The sequence below is a fragment of the Hyla sarda genome, chromosome 5 (genome assembly GCF_029499605.1).
Source record: "Hyla sarda isolate aHylSar1 chromosome 5, aHylSar1.hap1, whole genome shotgun sequence".
Taxonomy (NCBI): Eukaryota; Metazoa; Chordata; class Amphibia; order Anura; family Hylidae; genus Hyla; species Hyla sarda.
This window is the reverse complement of record NC_079193.1, coordinates 373,629,039-373,651,527: the sequence shown is the minus strand read 5'-3', so window position 1 is coordinate 373,651,527 and position 22,489 is coordinate 373,629,039. Positions and strand designations below refer to the sequence as shown.

At 45.9% G+C, this 22,489-nt stretch overlaps 1 protein-coding gene across 1 annotated transcript in view; it reads left to right on the top strand.

Annotated features, from left to right (window-relative positions):
* Positions 1-205: 205 nt before the first annotated feature.
* TRAPPC9 (trafficking protein particle complex subunit 9) overlaps positions 206-22,489 on the top strand; it is a 602,485-nt gene continuing 580,201 nt past the window's right edge. The window contains exons 1-7 of the mRNA XM_056522817.1: positions 206-366; positions 2,396-2,999; positions 5,118-5,263; positions 8,394-8,522; positions 9,434-9,460; positions 9,744-9,865; positions 14,885-15,010. Coding sequence (XP_056378792.1) covers positions 2,413-2,999; positions 5,118-5,263; positions 8,394-8,522; positions 9,434-9,460; positions 9,744-9,865; positions 14,885-15,010 — 1,137 coding nt within the window. The 5' untranslated portion in view covers positions 206-366; positions 2,396-2,412. The remainder of the gene's footprint in view (positions 367-2,395; positions 3,000-5,117; positions 5,264-8,393; positions 8,523-9,433; positions 9,461-9,743; positions 9,866-14,884; positions 15,011-22,489) is intronic.

Below are 22,489 nucleotides of genomic sequence, written 5' to 3'. Positions count from 1 at the left end.
TGACGCACCACCCGGCTAAAATCTGATTGGCCGCTAATCAAAACATAAGGACCCGAATGCTCAGTCTACACCAATCATCGCGCGGCGGAATATACCAACCTTTCAAGACCCTAGGGGGGAGGGTTTGCGGCGTATGACTTTTTTTCTCGTTATTTAAATATATGCTATCTGGTTCGGGTTAAAAAAGCGATAGTTATAAAATACGTGACCGCGGCCAGCGACAGTTACCGCTTTATTTTGGCTAAACGAAAACAGTTTTTATCATGATACCCCCCCCCCCCGAGTTGTGGGCGTGGCCGAGTGGCCCCTCCTCCTTCGGAAGCCGGAAGTAGCAGGCAGAGTTGGGAGAGAGGAGCTGGGAGACAGGTGGGTGATTGGCGGCTGTTGTGTGCTGCCCCCTGCTGTTTATGTCGCCTCTGTGCATGTTGTCCATGGGGTGTCACTGGGGCCCGTCACTGTCTCCCTCCATAGTCTACACATTGTTGTGCCCCTTGTTCTCTATAGGACCCATATACCCTGTTTGTGTGTGTGTGTGTATATATATATATATATATATATATATATATATATATATATATATATTTATTACCATGCATAATCTGGGGCTCCTGGGGCCCTAAGGTTTTTCTATAAAGTGTGTTCCATTGTAATCCTATGTATTCTCCATTATCCGCAGCTTTTGTTGTATCCCATCTTCATTTCACTGTGAGGCCCCTCACTATCCATTGCACACAGGGGGCCCCCCTCACTGTCCATTGCACACAGGGGGCCCCCCTCACTGTCCATTGCACACGGGGGGCCCCTCACTATCCATTGCACACAGGGGGCCCCTCACTATCCATTGCACACAGGGGGCCCCTCACTATCCATTGCACACAGGGGGCCCCTCACTATCCATTGCACACAGGGGGCCCCTCACTGTCCATTGCACACAGGGGGCCCCTCACTATCCATTGCACACAGGGGGCCCCTCACTATCCATTGCACACAGGGGGCCCCTCACTATCCATTGCACACAGGGGGCCCCTCACTATCCATTGCACACAGGGGCCCCCCCCCCCCTCACTGTCCATTGCACACAGGGGGCCCCCCCTCACTGTCCATTGCACACAGGGGGCCCCCCTCACTGTCCATTGCACACAGGGGGCCCCCTCACTGTCCATTGCACACAGGGGGCCCCTCACTGTCCATTGCACACAGGGGGCCCCTCACTGTCCATTGCACACAGGGGGCCCCTCACTATCCATTGCACACAGGGGCCCCTCACTGTCCATTGCACACAGGGGGCCCCTCACTATCCATTGCACACAGGGGCCCCTCACTGTCCATTGCACACAGGGGGCCCCCCTCACTGTCCATTGCACACAGGGGGCCCCCCTCACTATCCATTGCACACAGGGGCCCCTCACTGTCCATTGCACACAGGGGGCCCCCTCACTATCCGTTGCACACGGGGGCCCCCCTCACTATCCGTTGCACACGGGGGCCCCTCGCTATCCGTTGCACACGGGGCCCCATTTGTCCTATGCACTTTCATTTACTATATCTTGTGGAACAGGTTCTTCCCCCTGGTTGTGGCCTCTTTGTTCTAGGACCCCTCCACTATGTATATCAGTGTTTCCTAACTAGGGTGCCTCCAGCTGTTGCAAAACTACAACTACCAGCATGCCTTTGGCTGTCCGGGCATGCTGGGAGTTGTAGTTTTGCAACAGCTGGAGGTACCCTGTTTGAGGAACCCTAACTGCACAGTGGACCTTGCACGTCCTGGGTCTCCTGTTGGTTCAGGGCCCATTCACCCGCATAGTATTGCACAGGGCTCCTCAGTTGCCATGCTTTGTATGATCCTGTAGGGGGCAGGCTGTGGTCATATATAGCAGGAGCTACAATCTTGCCTGGCGTCCGTCCCCCCCTACTTTAAAGGGGTACTCCGCCTCTAGACATCTTATCCCCTATCCAAAGTATAGGGGATAAGATGTATGATGGCTGGTGTCCCGCTGCCGGGGACCCCCGCGATCTCCCTGCTTCACCCGTCGTTCGCTTAGATTCGTGACGCCATGGCCGCACCCCCATTTGTGACATCACAGCCACGCCCCCTCAATGCAAGTCCCCTCCCATAGACTTGCATTGAGGGGGCGGGGGCATGGCCATGGAGTCACGAGCCTCCCCATCGCCAGTCATCCTTCACGGAGCGAAGTTTGCACCGTATGTCTGCGGTACCGCAGCCGAGATCGTGGGGGACCCCCGCGATCAGACACGTTATCCCCTATCCTTTGGATAGGGGAAAAGATGTCTTGGGACGGAGTACCCCTTTAAATACTTAGAGGAATGTCGCCATTGATACATCTGGTCTTTGGCTTCTCTCATGAGGATCAACTACAAATCTCTATCTTTCCAGGATCATCACGTGGTAGAATGAGTGTCCCAGATTACATGCAATGTGCCGAGGACCACCAGACCCTACTGGTGGTCGTCCAGTTTGTGGGGGTCATGAAAAGTGAGAACTTCTTCAAGATCTACAAACGCATCTCGTCGGTGAGTCAGGTGAACGTGGCCAGCTCCCAGCGCACCTTGTACATCCGTTACCGCCATCAGTATCCGGTGGAGAACAACGACTGGGGAGACTTCCAGACTCACCGGAAGGTGGTGGGCCTCATCTGCGTGGCGGAGTGCGGACATCCCAACGAGCTGTCCCCCATATTCCGCAAATTTGAGCAAAATAAAGAAGTCTACAGCTCCACCTTGTACGACTCCCGGCTCTTCGTGTTCGGGCTAAAGGAAGAGCTGGCCGATAAGTCCCGGCCTGAAGTAGCCCTTTACCCCAGCTATGAGGACTGTGAGTCCCTAGAGAAACGGGTGGAGGAATTCATACAGTCCTTCTTGTTCACTGTATTGGAGAGTAAAAGGCTGGACCGGACCAGTGAGAAGTCTGGGGAGAAGATCCCGCTGCTCTATGTGCCCTATGAGAAGAAAGACTTTGTGGGGCTGGATCCGGACAGCAGGTAGGTGCTCATGGTGGGGTCTCCTATTTTGGCGCAGTCTAAAATACAGTACACTCAGCTACAATACCCCATAAATAATGTGCTTGGCCAACCAGAAATGTACACAGTGGGGGGAGACTTATCAAAACCTGCGTAGAAAAAAAAATTGGTGCAGGTGCCCATGACAAGTTGATTAAAAATGATTCTGACTGCCGATCAATATATATATATATATATATATATATATATATATATATATATATATATATATAAAATTAGGGATCGACCGATTATCGGTATGGCCGATATTATCGGCCGATAATCACGATTTTGTGCATTATCGGTATCAGCAATTACCTTGCCGATAAGCTGGTAATGCAACGCCCCCTGCACTGCGATTGCCCCCACCCATGACCCGCCGCACAGCGACTGACTTCCCCCCCCCCCCCCGACCCACCGCACTGCTTCGCACCTCCCACCGTAGTGCTGGGAGGTATACCGGTATGAACCGGATATCATTTTTTTTTCTCCCACGGTAGGGATTTTTGCCCATACCGCTATACCGGTCGGGCCCCTCCCCCACCCTCCGAGTCAATAAAAAAAAAATTAAACTTACCCGTAATGGGGGTGGTCCGGGCCATCCATCCTTCCTGTAGTGTCCGGCGGAATTCCGGGTGGAGGGTGAACCGGTCTGGGCTGTCCTTCTTCTCCGGGGTCCTCTTCTCCACTATGGGCAGACTCCGGCCTAGTACGCTGCATAGACGCCGTTACGCCGTGACGTCAGGTGCGTCGCTGCGCACGGGCGTCACTGCGCAGCGGCGTCTATGCTGCGTTACTAGGCCGGAGCCTGCCTGGAGTGGAGAAGAGGACCCCGGAGAAGGACAGCCGGACCGGTTCACCCTCCACCCGGAATGCCGCCGGACACTACAGGAAGGATGGATGGCCCGGACCACCCTGACAGGTAGGGGGAGAGAAGCGGGTGGCGGCGGTGGCCTATGGCACCGCAAAAGCCACTGCAGTGCATTGATTTAAAGCGCCCGCTTTAAATCAATGATCTGCAGCGGTGTCGGGGGGGGGGGGGGGGATAAATAGCCGATAACTTATACCGGAATATCGGTATAAGTTATCGGCTATCGGCCCTAACCTGCATCGATTATCGGTATCGGCCCTAAAAAAACGATATCGGTCGATCCCTAATATAAATATATATTAATACTTATATATTTATATGGCATTTCTAATGCTGAATAAAAGATGTTTGTCAAACTACCCTTAAACCATTAACCAGCTTGCAATTTGCTTGCAACTAAAAAACCTTGGAATGACGCCAGGAGGCCAAAGATGAGACGTCAGAAGACAAAACATTTGAGGAAGATACAGATTATATAGAAGGGAAAAGATCTGGGATTTTCCAGTATAAGAGTGAGAGGGCCGCATAAATGAACTTTGGCCAAGAAAGAAATAGATGCTAAATATGCTAATATATACAGACATAAAGCTCAACTAACCAATCAATATGTAACATGATGATTTTGACGTCATAACTAAACCTCCTTTTTTGTCAAATGTAAAAACAATGTACTTACGTGTAATTAAACAGAACTCCTTGGGCAGCTCTTTAGGCAGTATGATCACATTTTAATGCCTCACCTCAAGCCATCCTTGACACCCATAGCAACCACTTCTTTCATTTTTTAAAAGGCCTCTGCTCGACTTGCACAACTTGCCTCTGCACAGGTTTTGATAATTCTCCCCCCCCCCCACAATATGCTGACTATATCAGGTTTCTGCCAGTCTGATTCCACTAAATCCCATATACATTACACTACGTTACTTATCCTGTACTGATCCTGAGTTATATCCTGTATTATACTCCGGAGCTGTACTCACTATTCTGCTGGTGAGGTCACTGTGTACATACATTACATTACTTATCCTGTACTGATCCTGAGTTATTTCCTGTATTATACTACAGAGCTGTACTCACTATTCTGCTGGTGAGGTCACTGTGTACATACATTACATTACTTATCCTGTACTGATCCTGAGTTACATCCTGTATTATACCCCAGAGCTGTACTCACTATTCTGCTGGTGAGGTCAGGGTGTACAGATGCTGTATATGTTGCTCTCTTACAGACATTATAAGAAGAGATGTCAGGGCCGTATGCGGAAGCACGTGGGTGATCTGAGTCTGCAGGCCGGGATGCTACAAGACGCCCTCATCCATTACCACATGGCAGTGGAGCTCCTGAGAGCCGTCAATGACTTTGTGTGGCTGGGAGGTAAGAGAGGATTTAGCGCTGATGCTCCGCGGTACGTCCGGATTGTGAGTGTAACAATAAGGGCCAAGATTCAGGATAAGGCTGCATTCACATCTCGTTTTTGCAATACGGTTCCCGTATCAGGTTTTTTGTAAAAAAAAAAAAGTATGTCTCAAAACTGGACCCAACCGTATATACCTTTTGTACAGTTTTAAACTGTATACGGTTTGAAAACTGATGTCCAGTTACATACGGTTTAAAACGTTTTTTTGAAAAAAAAAAAAAAAACTGATACGGTTTTATATTTGTCCTTAATTAAATAAAGTTCTTCTTGTTCTATTTGTGGGAAGAACTTTCGGCGTGCACTGCGCATGTGCAAACTGCAAAACCGTATTGTGCAAACCGGATGGAACCGTACGCACGGTTCTGTAAAGTTCCCATTGACCACCATTTAAAAAAAAACAAAAAAAAAAACTTGTATCCGTTTTTTTGACCCCGACATAAAACCGTAGTAGACTACGGTTTTGTGTAGGGGAAAAAAACTGATAAAACCGTAATTGATGCAAAACGTACACAACCGGATGCTACGTTTGGCGTATGGGTTTTCAATGACGCGTCTATACACACGGTTTGCAATACGGTTCCATGCGTTTTTTTCACTGAAACCGGATATGGGAACCGTATTGCAAAAACGAGATGTGAATGCCGCCTAACTCAGATCCCAGCCGGTAACTCAGATGCCGCGGTGAGTAGGGACTGTGGCCTTAGGTGGGTAAAAAATAAAGTTGCGGGAGCTCCTACTGACGCCCATTGGCACTCAGTAACCATGATCGCAGGTGTCATTGGTTGCCATGCCAACCAGGGGGCCCTCCTACAGCCTGCGTCTTACGACGCCTTTTAGGTCCTGGCGGAGGCTTTAGGGTGTGTTCACACTGAGGAATTGACAAGGAATTTACTTCTGCGCCAGTATTCCCCTCCAATTCCGCCATGAATGAACGTACCATTGACTTCAATGGTCTTTCTGCCGCTCTGTTCACACTAAGGATTTTCCACAGACGAAATTCCGATGCAGATGAATTTTCTGCCAGAACATGTTTATTCTTCTTTCCTAATCCTCCAATAAAAGCCAATTGAAGTCAATGGGGCTCTATGTTTTATGCCGAAATGCGTTTTTGGAGCAGAATTAATGCAGAATTAAAGGGGAACTCCACTGGCCAGCGTTCGGAAGTAAATGTTCTGAATGCTGTTTTCGCACTGGGGGGGTCGGCCACGGTAGTCACGCCCCCTCCCATAGACTTGCATTGAGGGGGCTTTGCTGTGATGTCATGAGGGGCGTGGCTGACCCACGCAGCATGAAAACAGCATTCAGAACATTTTCTTCCGAACGCTGGCTAGTGGAGTTCCCCTTTAAGGCACAAAAGGAGAATTGAGATTCAGCCCATAGTTAGTTGTAGTACTGATCCTCCTTCAGATTTCTTCTTCAAATTCCACACCAATTGACCGAATTCATTCCTTGTCGTTTTTTTTTTTTGTGTGTGAACATCCTCTTACACTGACAGGATGGAGTGTACCAAAGCATTAAAGGGGTTATCCAGGAATATAAAAACAGAGCTAATTTCTTTTAAAAAGTGCTCCCCGTCTGTCCTCAGGTTGGATGTGGTATTACAACTTGGCTCCATGCACTTCAATGGAACTGAGATGTAGAACCACACCCAACCTGGAGACAGACGGGGAGTTTTTGAAAGAAATTAGCTCTGTTTTTCTATTCCTGTATAACCCCTTTCATGCTGCGATCAAAGCATATCCCCTAATGGGACTTCCTTAAAAAGTGTATTTCTTATGTGAGTGATTAAAAAAATAAAAATAAATAAATAAAAGAATATAAATATATACCGTATGTTCAAAAAATATATTAACCTGAACAGTAATAAACCACATAATTATTTTTATATACATTCGTTACTTCTTTTGTTGTATTCCTATGCGAGTATCAAATCTGTTGTGATATTCAACATATTACTCTGTGCCTTATTGTTTTGTAATTTTTCCACTTTTTGTTCACTTTAAAAGTTCAATAAAACTTTACTTTAACCCCTTGACGCAAATCTTGAGCACCGAAAACACTGATCAATGCTATGGCATAGCATTGATCAGTGCTGGCAATCAATGTACTGCATGTTATAGTCCCCTATGGGAGCTATAACGTTGTAAAAAATAAATAAAATAAAGATCATTTACCCCAGATCACCCCCCTTTTACCATTTAAAAAAAAAAAAAAAAAAAACTGTAAATAAAAATAAACATATATGTTATCGCCGTGTGCGGAAATGTCCGAACTATAAAAATATATTGTTAATTAAACCGCACAGTCATTCGCGTATGCGCAAAAAATAGCGTATTTTTGGTCACTTTTTATATCATGAAAAAATTAATAAAAAGTGATAAATAAGTCTGATCAATACATGAATGGTACCGATAAAAACTTCAGATCACAGCGCAAAAAATTATCCCTCATACCGGCCCGTGCGCGTAAAAATAAAAATGTTATAGGGGCCAAAAGACGACAGTTTTAAACCTATTAATTTTCCTGCATGTAGTTATGATTTTTTTCCAGAAGTGCGACAAAATCCAACCTATATAAGTAGGGGATCATTTTAATCGTATGGACCTACAGAATAAAGATAAGGTGTCATTTTTACCGAAATATGCACTGCGTAGAAACGGAAGCCAAAAGTTACAAAACGGTGTTTTTTTTCAATTTTGTCTCACAATGATTTTTTTTTTCCGTTTCACCGTAGATTTTTGGGCACAATGACTGACGTCATTACAAAGTAGAATTAATGACGCAAAAAATAAGCCATCATATGGATTTTTAGGTGCAAAATTGAAAGAGTTATGATTTTTTAAAGGCAAGGAGCAAAAAACGAAAATGCAAAAACGGAAAAACCCTCGGTCCTTAAGGGGTTAAAGGGTTATTCCTGTCTCATCTCTTATACATGGGAAAAGGTAGTGTTTTCCAACCAGGGTGCCTCCAGCTGTTGCAAAACTACAACTCCCAGCATGCCCGGACTGCCGAAGTAATGTGATGAAATGGTCTGCCCCTGTGTTATAGGACACCTTTTAGAATTCGTTTCTCCTTCTCTTGTTCCAGCTGCTCTGGAAGGACTGTGCTCGGCGTCTGTCATCCATCACTACCCGACAGGGACAGGAGGGAAGATGGGGACCCGCCGGACACAGAACACTGCCCTGTCTGCTGATGCTGGGAAAAGGCACAGACCAGGTATATGGGGGATCAGGGAATATAAACCAATGGCTTTTCTTTGAGCTGAGAGCAGGACTAGCTATATACAATGTATCAGTCTGGAGTCCAGGATGTTTAGCTCACAGAGCATTGTCTAGACTGGATACAATTGTATCACTTCTCAGCTGAGAGCAGGACTAGCTATGTACAATGTATCAGTCTGGAGTCCAGGATGTTTAGCTCACAGAGCATTGTCTAGACTGGATACAATTGTATCACTTCTCAGCTGAGAGCAGGACGAGCTATGTACAATGTATAAGACTGGAGTCCAGGATGTTTAGCTCACAGAGCATTGTCTAGACTGGATACAATTGTATCACTTCTCAGCTGAGAGCAGGACTAGCTATGTACAATGTATCAGTCTGGAGTCCAGGATGTTTAGCTCACAGAGCATTGTCTAGACCGGATACAATTGTATCACTTCTCAGCTGAGAGCAGGACTAGCTATATACAATGTATCAGTCTGGAGTCCAGGATGTTTAGCTCACAGAGCATTGTCTAGACTGGATACAATTGTATCACTTCTCAGCTGAGAGCAGGACTAGCAATGTACAATGTATCAGTCTGGAGTCCAGGATGTTTAGCTCACAGAGCATTTTCTAGACTGGATACAATTGTATCACTTCTCAGCTGAGTGCAGGACTAGCTATGTACACAATGAGTGAATGAATATACAAGATTTTAAGTCACAAGTAAGATAAAATAGATTACTAGATAACTGGGGGCCACAGACAGAACTTATCAAGTCTGTATAATGGGAGGGTTGGGCTGGGGCGATCAGCTTTATTATCCCTTTTCAGATATATATAGCCATGTGACGTGTGTATTACTGATCTGTGGCATCACTGACAATAATTTATCTCATCTTTTTTTTTTTTTCATGGGACCAGGAGCCCAGGAGGTTCTTATAGACCCAGGTAAGTGCCCACCACCTCCCCCCCGCTGGGTATTATTCTACACGTGAGCCAATAGTAGGATGTGACAACTGGGCTGAGCTCACTTCTGGCTCATAAACTGTAGTCATTTTATTTGGTTTTGACTTCTACTAGTTCTTATAGGATGAGCTGCAGATCTCAATCACTGCTATAGAGGCAAATGTTCCAGGGGGGGGTAGGGGTACTCAGTTCTGGAGATATGGGACCTGATAACAGGGAACAATAGATTGCATTGAATTGCATTGATGAGGCTACATGTTTGCAGGTGCTCTTTCCACCAATGGGATAAACATGGATGCCAGCACGGAGATTGGACGTGCGAAAAACTGCCTGAGCCCTGAAGATATCATAGAGAAGTACAAGGAGGCCATCTCTTACTATGGGAAGGTATGTTACATGTATTACTGTTTGGCGGCTACTTCCCTCCCATCGTGGAATCGCTTTATAATGCCAGTGTTTTTCAACCAGTGCATCTCCAGCTGCTTCAAAACTACAACTCCCAGCATGCCCGGACAGCCGAAGGCTGTCCGGGCATGCTGGGAGTTGTAGTTTTGAAGCAGCTGGAGGCACACTGGTTGGAAAAACTGTGCTATGCCGTGTAATCTGTTGCCTTTTTTCTTTCTCCAATATGATCCTGTTTATGCCCCCTGATGAATCTTGTTATTGTATGGGATAAAAAAACACGTCGGGTTATGGTGTTAACATTGCACAAATTACTTTAACCCATCAGGACGTACATTTACGTCCTCTTCATGACCGCGAGCATTGGAGCGATGCTCTGGTCATGCGCGGCAGTTCCCGGCTGCTGATAGCAGCCAGGGACCCGCAGGTAATGGGCGACATCCGCGATCGCGCGGATGTCTGCCGTTAACCCCTCATATGCCGTGATCAAGTTTTGCAACATTTGGAGGCACACTGGTTGGAAAAAACTGTGCTATGCCATGTAATCTGTTGCCTTTTTTCGTTCTCCAATATGATCCTGTTTATGTCCCCTGATGAATCTTGTTATTGTATGGGATAAAAAACATGTCGGATTATGGTGTTAACATTGCACAAAATAGTTTAACCCCTTAACGCACCAGGACGTACATTTACGTCCTCTTCATGACCGCGAGCATTGGAGCGATGCTCGGGTCATGCGCGGCAGTTCCCGGCTGCTGATAGCAGCCAGGGACCCGCAGGTAATGGGCAACATCCGCGATCTCGCGGAGGTCTGCCATTAACCCCTCATATGCCTTGATCAATAGAGATCACGGCATTTGCAGGAGTGAGGTCAGAAAAGTGCATGATTGGATCGCCCGCAGCGCTGCTGCCGGGATCCGATCATCCGTTATGGCAGACGGAGGTCCCCTCACCTGCCTCCGTCCGTCTACCGGTGTCTTCTGCTCTGGTCTGAGATTGAGCAGACCAGAGCAGAAGATAGCCGATAACCATGCATAGCACCGAACAGTATTAGCAATCAAATGATTGCTATAAATAGTCCCCTATTGCTATAAAAAGTAAAAAAAATAGTTAAATAAATGTGAAAAATCCCCACTTCCAATAAGAATGTAAATTGTCACTTTTTCCCCATTTTACCCTCAAAAAGTGTAAAAAAAAAATAAAAATAAAAAAAATTTTTTTTTTTACTAAACATATTTGGTATCGCCGCGTGCATAAATATCCGAACTATTAAAATATAATGTTAATGATACCGTACAGTAAAACCATTTTATTCCCCAAAAAATGTATAAAAAATGTATTAAAAGTTTTATATATGCAAATGTGCCAAAAATGAGCCCTCATACCGCCGCTTATACGGAAAAATGAAAAAATTATAGGTCAGCAAAATAGAGGGATTTTAACCCCTTAAGGACCAAGGACGTACAGGTACGTCCTTGGTCCTGCTCCCGTGATATAACGCGGGGTTACACGGTAACCCCGCATCATATCACGGCGGGCCCGGCGTCATAGTGAAGCCGGGACCCGCCGCTAATAGCGCGCAGCACCGATCGCGGCGCCGCCTGCTATTAACCCTTTAGCCGCACGCTCAGAGCTGAGCCACGCGGCTAACAGTGAAAGTAAAAACTGCCGGTTAACTCAGTCGGGCTGTTCGGGATAGCCGCGGCGAAATCGCGTCATCCCGAACAGCTTACAGGACAGCGGGAGGGCCCCTACCTGCCTCCTCGCTGTCCGATCGCCGAATGACTGCTCAGTGCCTGAGATCCAGGCATGAACAGTCATGCGGCAGAATCGTTGATCACTGGTTTCTTATGAGAAACCAGTGATCAATGATGAAGATCAGTGTGTGCAGTGTTATAGGTCCCTATGGGATAACAATGATCAGTATAAGAGATATATGGGACCTATAACACTGCAAAAAAAAAAAGTGGAAAAAAAAAAGTGAATAAAGATCATTTAACTCCTCCCCTATTAAAAGTTTGAATCACCCCCCTTTTCCAATAGAAAAAAAAAAAACACAGTGTAAATAAAAATAAAAATAAACATATGTGGTATCACCGCGTGCGGAAATGTCCGAATTATAAAAATATATCATTAATTAAACCGCTAGGTCAATGGCGTGCGCGCAAAAAAATTCCAAAGTCCAAAATAGTGCATTTTTGGTCACTTTTTATATCATTTAAAAATAAGTCCTATCAATGCAAAAATGGTACCGTTAAAAACTTCACATCACGGCGCAAAAAATGAGCCCTCATACCGCCCCATACACGGAAAAATAAAAAAAGTTATAGGGGTCAGAAGATGACAATTTTAAACGTATAAATTTTCCTGCATGTAGTTATGATTTTTTCCAGAAGTCCGACAGAATCAAACCTATATAAGTAGGGTATCATTTTAATCGTATGGACCTACAGAATAATGATAAGGTGTCATTTTTACCGAAATATGCACTGTGTAGAAACGGAAGCCCCCAAAAGTTACAAAACTGCGTTTTTTTTTCAATTTTGTCGCACAATGATTTTTTTTCCGTTTCACCATAGATTTTTGGGCAAAATGACTGATGTCATTACAAAGTAGAATTGGTGGCGCAAAAAATAAGCAATCATATGGAGTTTTAGGTGCAAAATTGAAAGAGTTATGATTTTTTAAAGGCAAGGATCAAAAAATGAAAATGCAAAAAAGGAAAAAAACCCGGTCCTTAAGGGGTTAAACACACTAATTTGGTTAAGTTTGCGATTTTTATTTAAGCGCTACAATAATAAAGTACAAAGAGAGATGGATCCAGCTCGATGCAGATAAAATGATTTTAATCCATAAGACAAGGAGGATACAAGTAACGCGTTTCAAGCGCTGAATGCGCTCTTAGTCATACTTAGTATACTTAGTCATACTTAGTATGACTAAGAGCGCATTCAGCGCTTGAAACGCGTTACTTGTATCCTCCTTGTCTTATGGATTAAAAATTTTTTATCTGCATCGAGCTGGATCCATCTCTCTTTGTTCTTCTGATTAGCTGGTGCCGTCCAGCACCTGGATCCGTGCTCTGCTGTCCGAGGCGGGGTGAGCTGGTCTTTATCTTATCTGCACTTCAATAATAAAGTATGTAGTCATGGGGATCATTTTAATTGTAGTGACCCACAGAATTAAGAAAACCGCTCTATTTTAACGTAAAGTGTACAGCATGAAAACGAAACCTTCCAAAATTTGCTAAATTGCAGTTTTCTTATCCATTTCGCCACACAAATAGTAGTTTTTTTGTTTGTGCCATACATTTTATGGCAAAATGAGTGATGGCAATACAAAGGACAACTGGTTGCGCAAAAATGAAGCCCTCATACTAGTCTGTGGAGGAAAATATAAAAGAGTTATGATTTTTAGAAGGCGAGGAGGAAAAAACGAAAACGTGAAAATAAAATTATCCTTAAGGGGTTAAAGCCCCATTTACACTACTTGGAAATGCTCCTTCCCCATAGACAGCAATGCATTTCCGAGCGGATTTGGCAGAAAGAATTGAGATTTAAATTTTCGTGCTAGATGTTTTTGTCGCAGAAATTCTGCCATGTGCAAGGTGCAAGGTTGAAAACAATGGGAGACTGCTGCAACTGAATTTCCTAAGTGGAATTTTTCTGCCGGATTCCGCTTGGAAATTCTGCTTACTTGGGGTGTGTATTTGATTTATCTGACTTGTTTTTCTGTACATAAGAGCAAGTCATTTTTAATGCATATAATAGTGGCTTCTTCTGGTTTAAAGGGGTACTCCGGAGGAAAATAAACATTTTCAAGTCAACTGTTGCCCGAAAGTTATGCAGATTTGTAAATTACTTCTATTTAAGAATCTTAATCCTTCCAGTACCTATCAGCTGCTGTATGCTCCAGAGGAAGTTGCGTAGTTCGTTCCAGTCAGACCACAGTGCTCTCTGCTGCCACCTCCTGTCTGGAGCAGAAACAAATCCCCATAGGCACAGTTCCTGACACAGACATAGGTGGCAGCAGAGAGCACTGTGGTCCGACTAGAAATAACTGCACAACTTCCTGTGTAGCACACAGCAGCTGATAAGTACTGGAAGGATTAAGATTTTTAAATTAAGTAATTGACAGTTCCGTATAATTTTTTTTTAGCATCAATCAATATGACTTTTTTTCCCCTCTGGAGGACCCTTTAAAGAGTACCTCTCATGATCTTGTTAAATTTTATAATCCTCCCAGGTCACTGCCCCCATCATGATAAACCACCCTCTGCCTTTATTTTTTTAATTATTTTTTTTAGTTTTCTTCCTTGATATCGCTCTGTATTTTCTGCTCAGTCTCAATCAGATTCACACAGCCCAGAGCAGTTCAGTGTGAGATGAGCTATAGTTGGAAAAGGCTGCACACACACTCCCTCAGCACTCCAGACTGCATTTCCAAGTAGGGAGACACCTAGTGGCAGCTTTTGTAAACACAAATAAAACATAGAAAACTTTATTTTTTTAAACAAAGTACATTAGAAATATTTTTTTATTTACCATAAGGAGTGCAATAGCAAAAATTAGTTATGACAGTGCCCTTTTAAATTCAGGTTTATTGGACAACTTTGAGGACTTGTTTTGATATATCTATTAGCTACATTGAATACAAGTTTTATATAAAGTTTTTTTCAGTCCTGTGTATTCATTGTTTAGTTAAAGCCTCCGATTTATCTCTATCTGATATTATACTGCGATACCTGCGGCTGCTGCCCTCCCAATATGCTGACGGCAGGAAGACCCTGCTGCGGGGACCCGGGGTATCTGCTGTTAGGATGATGATACAGCGCGAAGGAATATCGCTGAACGTTTCATTATACATCCCACCTGGGGAGCGGCGCAGGGATCTGTGACTGCCGACTGTAATTGCTCCATAGTTGGGGAATTTTTGGGGTGATTTATCTGCAGTGGGCGACATTTAGACCTTTCTGGTTCTATTAACCCCTTGTTTTCTTTTCAGTCCAAGGCAGCCGGAGTGATTGAGCTGGAGGCCTGTGTGAAGGCCGTCCGGGTTCTGGCTATACAGAAGAGAAGCATGGAGGCCTCAGAGTTCCTGCAGAATGTGGTCTACATAAATCTGCGCCAGGTGAGCCAATATGTCCATCTGACACCCGCCTGTAATGAACGACGTTGGCGATCACTCCGATGCCGGTCATTTAACTGTTTAGATCAGTGTTTCCTAATAAGGGGGCCTCCAGATGTTGCAAATCTACAACTCCCAGGATGCCTGGACAGCCTTTGGTAGTCTTTGGCGGTCCAGGCATGCTGGGAGTTGTAGTTTTGAAACACCTGGAGGCACCCTGGTTGGGAAACACTGGTTTAGATGCTGCAGTCATTGGCTATTCAGACATTTTAACAGTATTTATATGCCTCATTGGTGATAGAGTGGACTGAGCCCGAGGCCTCTACTAGGCTTTAGTGCAGTGTTTCCCAACCAGGGTGCCTCCAGCTGTTGCAAAACTACAACTCCCAGCATGCCCGGACAGCCAAAGGCTGTCCGGGCATCCTGGGAGTTGTAGTTTTGCAACAGCAGGAGGCACTCTGGTTGGGAAACATTGCTTTAGTGCCTTGTCTGCTAATACAGCCTCAGCAAAAAAGAAGGGACGTAGACTTTACACCTACTCGTTGCACAGAACACGGATACTTTGGGTGAGTCCTTCATGTGCTCGATAAGTGCACATGTCATTTCTGATCCCCCTTTGTAGTGAGGGGGGTGAAAGGTCACCTCATTGCTGATCATCGGCCTGTTGGGAAGTTCATCCTCTACCAATCGTTTGAATCAGTGCAAAAGTCACAGCGTTCCGGTATGTCGTCTGGTTTCAGCCCCTGAAGAAGATGTAATCTGTACCGAGGTTTTCCAGAGACCATACTGTGGCCTTTATAGGTCCATACTAGTCAGCCTTTCAGACTTTCTAGGACTACGCTCGTACACGGCTCCAATCCTGGTCACTGTCTCTTCATCATCTTATCTTACTCTATAGAAGAACATTACCAATTTGGATTTTAAAAATAAAATCTGTGTTGTGATTGGTTGCTATGGGCTGTGTAGCGATTGGTTGCTATGGGATGTGTAGCGATTGGTTGCTTTGGGCTGAGCTGGGATTGGTTGCTATGGGCTGAGCTGGGATTGGTTGCTATGGGCTGAGCTGGGATTGGTTGCTATGGGCTGAGCTGGGATTGGTTGCTATGGGCTTAGCTGGGATTGGTTGCTATGGGCTGAGCTGGGATTGGTTGCTATGAGCTGTGCTTGCTATGGGCTGTGTTGTGGTTGCTATGGGCTGTTTTGTGGTTGCTATGGGCTGTGCTGTGGTTGCTATGGGCTGTGCTGTGGTTGCTATGGGCTGTGCTGTGGTTGCTATGGGCTGTGCTGTGGTTGCTATGGGCTGTGCTGTGGTTGCTATGGGTTGTGCTGTGGTTGCTATGGGTTGTGCTGTGGTTGCTATGGGTTGTGCTGTGGTTGCTATGGGCTGTGCTGTGGTTGCTATGGGCTGTGCTGTGGTTGCTATGGGCTGTGCTGTGGTTGCTATGGGCTGTGCTGGGATTGGTTGCTATGGGCTGTGCTGGGATTGGTTGCTATGGGCTTTGCTGGGATTGGTTGCTATGGGCTCTGCTGTGGTTGCTATGGGCTGTGCTGTGGTTGCTATGGGCTGTGCTGTGGTTGCTATGGGCTGTGCTGTGGTTGCTATGGGCTGTGCTGTGGTTGCTATGGGCTGTGCTGTGGTTGCTATGGGCTGTGCTGTGGTTGCTATGGGCTGTGCTGGGATTGGTTGCTATGGGTTGTGTAGGGATTGGTTGCTATGGGCTGTGCTGGGACTGGTTGCTATGGGCTGAGCTGGGATTGGTTGCTATGGGCTGTGCTGGGATTAGTTGCTATGGGCTGGGATTGGTTGCTGTGGGTTGAGCTGAGATTGGTTGCTGTGGTTTCAACTGAGATTGGTTGCTGTGGGTTGAGCTGAGATTGGTTGCTGTGGGTTGAGCTGAGATTGGTTGCTGTGGGTTGAGCTGGGATTGGTTGCTGTGGGTTGAGCTGGGATTGGTTGCTGTGGGTTGAGCTGGGATTGGTTGCTGTGGGTTGAGCTGGGGTTGGTTGCTGTGGGTTGAGCTGGGATTGGTTGCTGTGGGTTGAGCTGGGATTGGTTGCTGTGGGTTGAGCTGGGATTGGTTGCTGTGGGTTGAGCTGGGATTGGTTGCTGTGGGCGGTGATGGGATTGGTTGCTGTGGGCGGTGATGGGATTGGTTGCTGTGGGCGGTGATGGGATTGGTTGCTGTGGGCGGTGATGGGATTGGTTGCTGTGGGCGGTGATGGGATTGGTTGCTGTGGGCGGTGATGGGATTGGTTGCTGTGGGCGGTGATGGGATTGGTTGCTGTGGGCGGTGATGGGATTGGTTGCTGTGGGCGGTGATGGGATTGGTTGCTGTGGGCGGTGATGGGATTGGTTGCTGTGGGCGGTGATGGGATTGGTTGCTGTGGGCGGTGATGGGATTGGTTGCTGTGGGCGGTGATGGGATTGGTTGCTGTGGGCGGTGATGGGATTGGTTGCTGTGGGCGGTGATGGGACTGGTTGCTATGGGCAACTAAGCCAATTTTGCTTTACCTCTTCTCCTAGGGCCATTTACCTCTGATGTTGCTATAACTCCAGGCCGTTACCTGTGCACCATCCTTTTAATATTTTTGTATTTTGTATTTTTTTGAGAGTGGGTCTAAAACACAGAAAAAATGTCTAATTCCTGGTTTTTATAAATACTGCAGAATCACAACAGGCAATCACATGCACGTGCGGATACGTCTAAGCAGCGGCTGCCGAAATCCTTTGTCAATTCGTCACCATTGATGGTAATGATGGTAACTGGCGCGTAATTCTGCCGCTGAAACTCTGCAGTGTTAATGGGTCAGTGAAAGACCTATTCACACCAATGATAGATAATTGCATCGGAGAATTCCTGATCTGACTTTCGTGCGGAGATGTGTGAACGAGGCCTTACACCGCTCTGTAGGCAGCAAATTTTAGAGGTCGGGCTTTTTCTTTTTCATAAATAAAAAAAGGTGTATAAATTGACTACAGTGATCCCTCAACATACAATATTTTCATACAAAAGAAGGTGTATGTGCACTCACCTCTCGGCACTTGTCACTGCGTTCCGGGTCACAGATCGCTGGATCTCAGCGTGGACGCATAGTGATAGCGCTCAGAGGCAGCGCCGGCAGTTTCGCACGTGAGTGCGTGCTTCTTCCGGCCTCTTAGAGGCCGGAAGAAGCACGCACTCACGTGCGAAACTTCCGGCGTTGCCTCTGAGCGCTACCACTATGCGTCCACACTGAGGTCCAGTGACCCGGACCCCGGAAAGCAGTGAGCCGAGCGGTGAGTGCACATACACCTTCTTTTGTATTATTTATTGATACGTCATCTACAGTATATGCACCCCGCAGGAGTCACTATTTACATAGACCTCTGAGGCTGACTGCATACTCCATACAGGTGAATATTTCGTTTAGTGTGCCCTGCCCTTTCTGCCTCTTGCACCAGTATACAATATTTTCAACATACAATGGTCTTTTCTGGACCATTGTAACTTGAAACCAGACTCCCCATACAATGTACGGACAGTCCAGATCTGTGAAACGTGTCAATGGCTGGAAGAACCGACCAATCAGAATGGGTATTCATTGGTAAAACCCCCCTGTATTACTGAAGTGCATGCACTGAATGGCTGTCTGGTAGTGCCCCCTACAGTACAGAGAGGTATTACAGGTTCTGTACTACTCTTTACCTGTATTACTGAAGTGTATGCACTGACTGGTGTCTGGTAGTACCCCCTACAGTACAGGGAGGTATTACATGTTCTGTACTCTTTACCTGTATTACTGAAGTGTATGCACTGACTGGTGTCTGGTAGCGCCCCCTACAGTACAGGGAGGTATTACATGTTCTGTACTCTTTACCTGTATTACTGAAGTGTATGCATTGAATTCCTGTCTGGTAGCGCCCCCTACAGTACAGGGAGGCATTACATGTTCTGTGCCAGGGTTAGCTGTTCCTTTGGACACCAGGTGAGGGCGGCTCCATGTTACTTTTTTAGGACATTGTGTCTACTGTACAGGACCCTGAAGAAGCTCCTGTCCTCTACATAGACATTGATTACAGCTCCCAGCAGATCTTTATTACTTTTATATGTAAGGACTTGCTTTATCTATATTAGTTATTTACTTATTTTTGTTTTGCCCTATTGACATGGAGGGACTCTCCCTGAGGGGACTTTAGACAAAGGGACAGGACCAGGTCCTGTACCGGGACACCACAATTTTATACTGAAAAAGCCAGTCAAACAACTGCCCCCCCTGCCTGCTTGGACACATACTATTCCTGCTGTGTCCATGCATCATCACCTATATCATGGACACACTTCCTTGATTGACAGCTGTGAGTGCAGGGCTCAGAGCTAGAGGAAAAATCCTCCCATTGTCAGCTTGTGTCCCGCTACTGTCAGTGAGGAAAAGCTGGGAGTTGTAGTTTTGCTAATGTTAGGGGAGATGTGAGCGGACAGCATACTGAGGGAGGGGGCGGAGACCTGCATAGTGAGGCCACGCCCCATCCCTTTGAGAGGAATTCAGACTAGTGAGCTAAATTAAAAGTGTATTAAAAATAAATAAAGGGGCTAGACACATAAAAATTAGATGTACATGGTAGTGCTGGGCGGTATGGCCTAAAATGAATATCACGGTATTTTTTGTTTATTATCGCGGTATCACGGTATTACTGCCTGTCCCCCCCCACCCCGCGAGCGGGGTCCCTGTGCCCACTAGCGGTGTCAAATGTGCCCCCCGCGAGCGCGAGCGCTACCATCACCGCTAGCGGGGTCCCTGTGCCCACTAGCAGTGTCACAAGAATGCCGAGCGTGGCTCTGTTCCCCGTCCATGTCAGCTCTTAGGGTACGGGAACAGATTTAAAAGCCTTGCGCGCAGCTAACGTAGTACTGCGCATGCGCAGTACTACGCAAATAGCGTAGGGCTAACGCTAGGCTCCTAGCGCTGCCTACGTTAACCCTATGCTATTCACGTAGTGCTGCGCGCGAGGCTTTTAAATCTGTTCCCGTACCCTGAGAGCTGACACGGACGGGGAACAGAGCCGCGCTCGGCATTCTTGTGACACCGCTAGTGGGCACAGGGACCCCGATAGCGGTGATGGTAGCGCTCCCGGGAGGCATTCTTGTGACACCGCTAGTGGGCACATGGATCCCGCTAGCGGTGGGGATTGATCGTGCTCACGGAGACACTGGTTGACAGGCGCAGCGGGGGGACACAGTAAATGGATTAGCTTCTGAGGCCCGATTCCGCTCTCGGAATCGGGCCACAGAAGCACACCGGGACAAGTGAGGGCTCCTCGCTGGGCTCTACAATTCATCCGGAGGGTGGGGGAGGGGCCCGACCGGTATAGCGGTATGGGCAAAAATCCATACCGTGGAAGAAAAAAAACCGGTATCCGGTTCATACCGGTATACCGCCCAGCACTAGTACATGGTCAGGATTATGTAATGAGTGATATATAAAAAAAAAAAAAATTATTTTGTTGGACCTGACAGGCACACTATAATCTTCACCTTTTCCTATTTTCGGATGACATTTTGGGGCTTCAGAACCAATTACCAGTTTTCCATAGAGTTATGGTCTCAACATACAATGGTCGTCCTGGAACCTATTAATATTGTAACTTGAGGGATCACTGTATTACTACAGTTGTACTGACCCACAGAATAAAAGCCAAATTGCCTTTTTGTTTTCAATTTCTCCCAACAAATACAATTGGTCCAAAAAAAATGGCTCTGTGGATGGAAAAATGAAAGCATTTTGGCTCTGTGGCTGCATTCACACTACAGAATCTCCTGCTCTGAGATATTCCGGGCAGAGATGGGAACACTCGTGATATTGGAAAGTTGCAAAACGGTTTTATTGCAGGCGAATTTTATAGTGATTTCGCTACTTCAACCGGGACCAGTCAGTTCCTCATAGATCAGCAGTGACGTCTCTGCAGCTGCTGTGTCTGTATTTGGCCTTTAGGTGGCAGTAGAGCTTTATACTTGTATATGATTATACAGTATCTGGCTAATAAACCTTTTCTGCTCTTCCCTGATTTACGTCAGGTTATAGTTTACTTTACCAAAAAAAGACGACATAAAATTTATAGTTACGATAGTAATAGAGGAAATAGCCGCAAGCTATTAAAGGCTAAAAATGGCCATTGCTGGTAATAAGCGCCATGCGGTTTTCAGCCATACTGTAGCTGTACGTTGGCTGCGCTGCATCTTCTGGGGGGACTATTCTGTAGGATAGGTTCACACGGTGTGTATTTTGGTTTACATGGAGTACTTTTCCTGCTCTGTAAAATACGTGGCATAAATCTAAAGGTGTAAACTCGTATTTTGACCCTTTCTGACCGCATATTTTTTTTTCGCCTTTTTGAAAGTGGACATGCTGGGAGTTGTAGTTTTGCAGCACCTGCAGGCACATTGGTTGAGAACAATCCTATATCCTTCATGTGCGGTGGGGGGAGGTGAGGACGAAGAAATCATATAGGTCTTTATCAGGTTTACTAGAACTGGACTGGATTACTAGTGGTTGATTATTAGATAATCTAGATGAGAATCTGAGACTCATAATTAATCTCATGATAACAATAAAGATACAGACTATTGCAGCTGTAATAACTTTAACCCGGGGTCAGTAATCCAGAGTATTTAATAATCCAGCACTTATCAGTGCAGAATTTAATGTAGAATCTAAGGGGAAAATACAGTCAATAAGGAATAAGAGGAGATACAGGAGGAGGAGTAAGAGTCCTGACCATAGGAGCTTACACTCTATAAGGAATAAGAGGAGATACAGGAGGAGGAGTAAGAGTCCTGACCATAGGAGCTTACACTCTATAAGGAATAAGAGGAGATACAGGAGGAGGAGTAAGAGTCCTGACCATAGGAGCTTACACTCTATAAGGAATAAGAGGAGATACAGGAGGAGGAGGAGTAAGAGTCCTGACCATAGGAGCTTACACTCTATAAGGAATAAGAGGAGATACAGGAGGAGGAGTAAGAGTCCTGACCATAGGAGCTTACACTCTATAAGGAATAAGAGGAGATACAGGAGGAGGAGGAGTAAGAGACCTGACCATAGGAGCTTACACTCTATAAGGAATAAGAGGAGATACAAGAGGAGGAGTAAGAGTCCTGACCATAGGAGCTTACACTCTATAAGGAATAAGAGGAGATACAGGAGGAGGAGGAGTAAGAGTCCTGACCATAGGAGCTTACACTCTATAAGGAATAAGAGGAGATATAGGAGGAGGAGTAAGAGTCCTGACCATAGGAGCTTACACTCTATAAGGAATAAGAGGAGATACAGGAGGAGGAGGAGTAAGAGTCCTGACCATAGGAGCTTACACTCTATAAGGAATAAGAGGAGATACAGGAGGAGGAGTAATAGTCCTGACCATAGGAGCTTACACTCTATAAGGAATAAGAGGAGATACAGGAGGAGGAGGAGTAAGAGTCCTGACCATAGGAGCTTACACTCTAT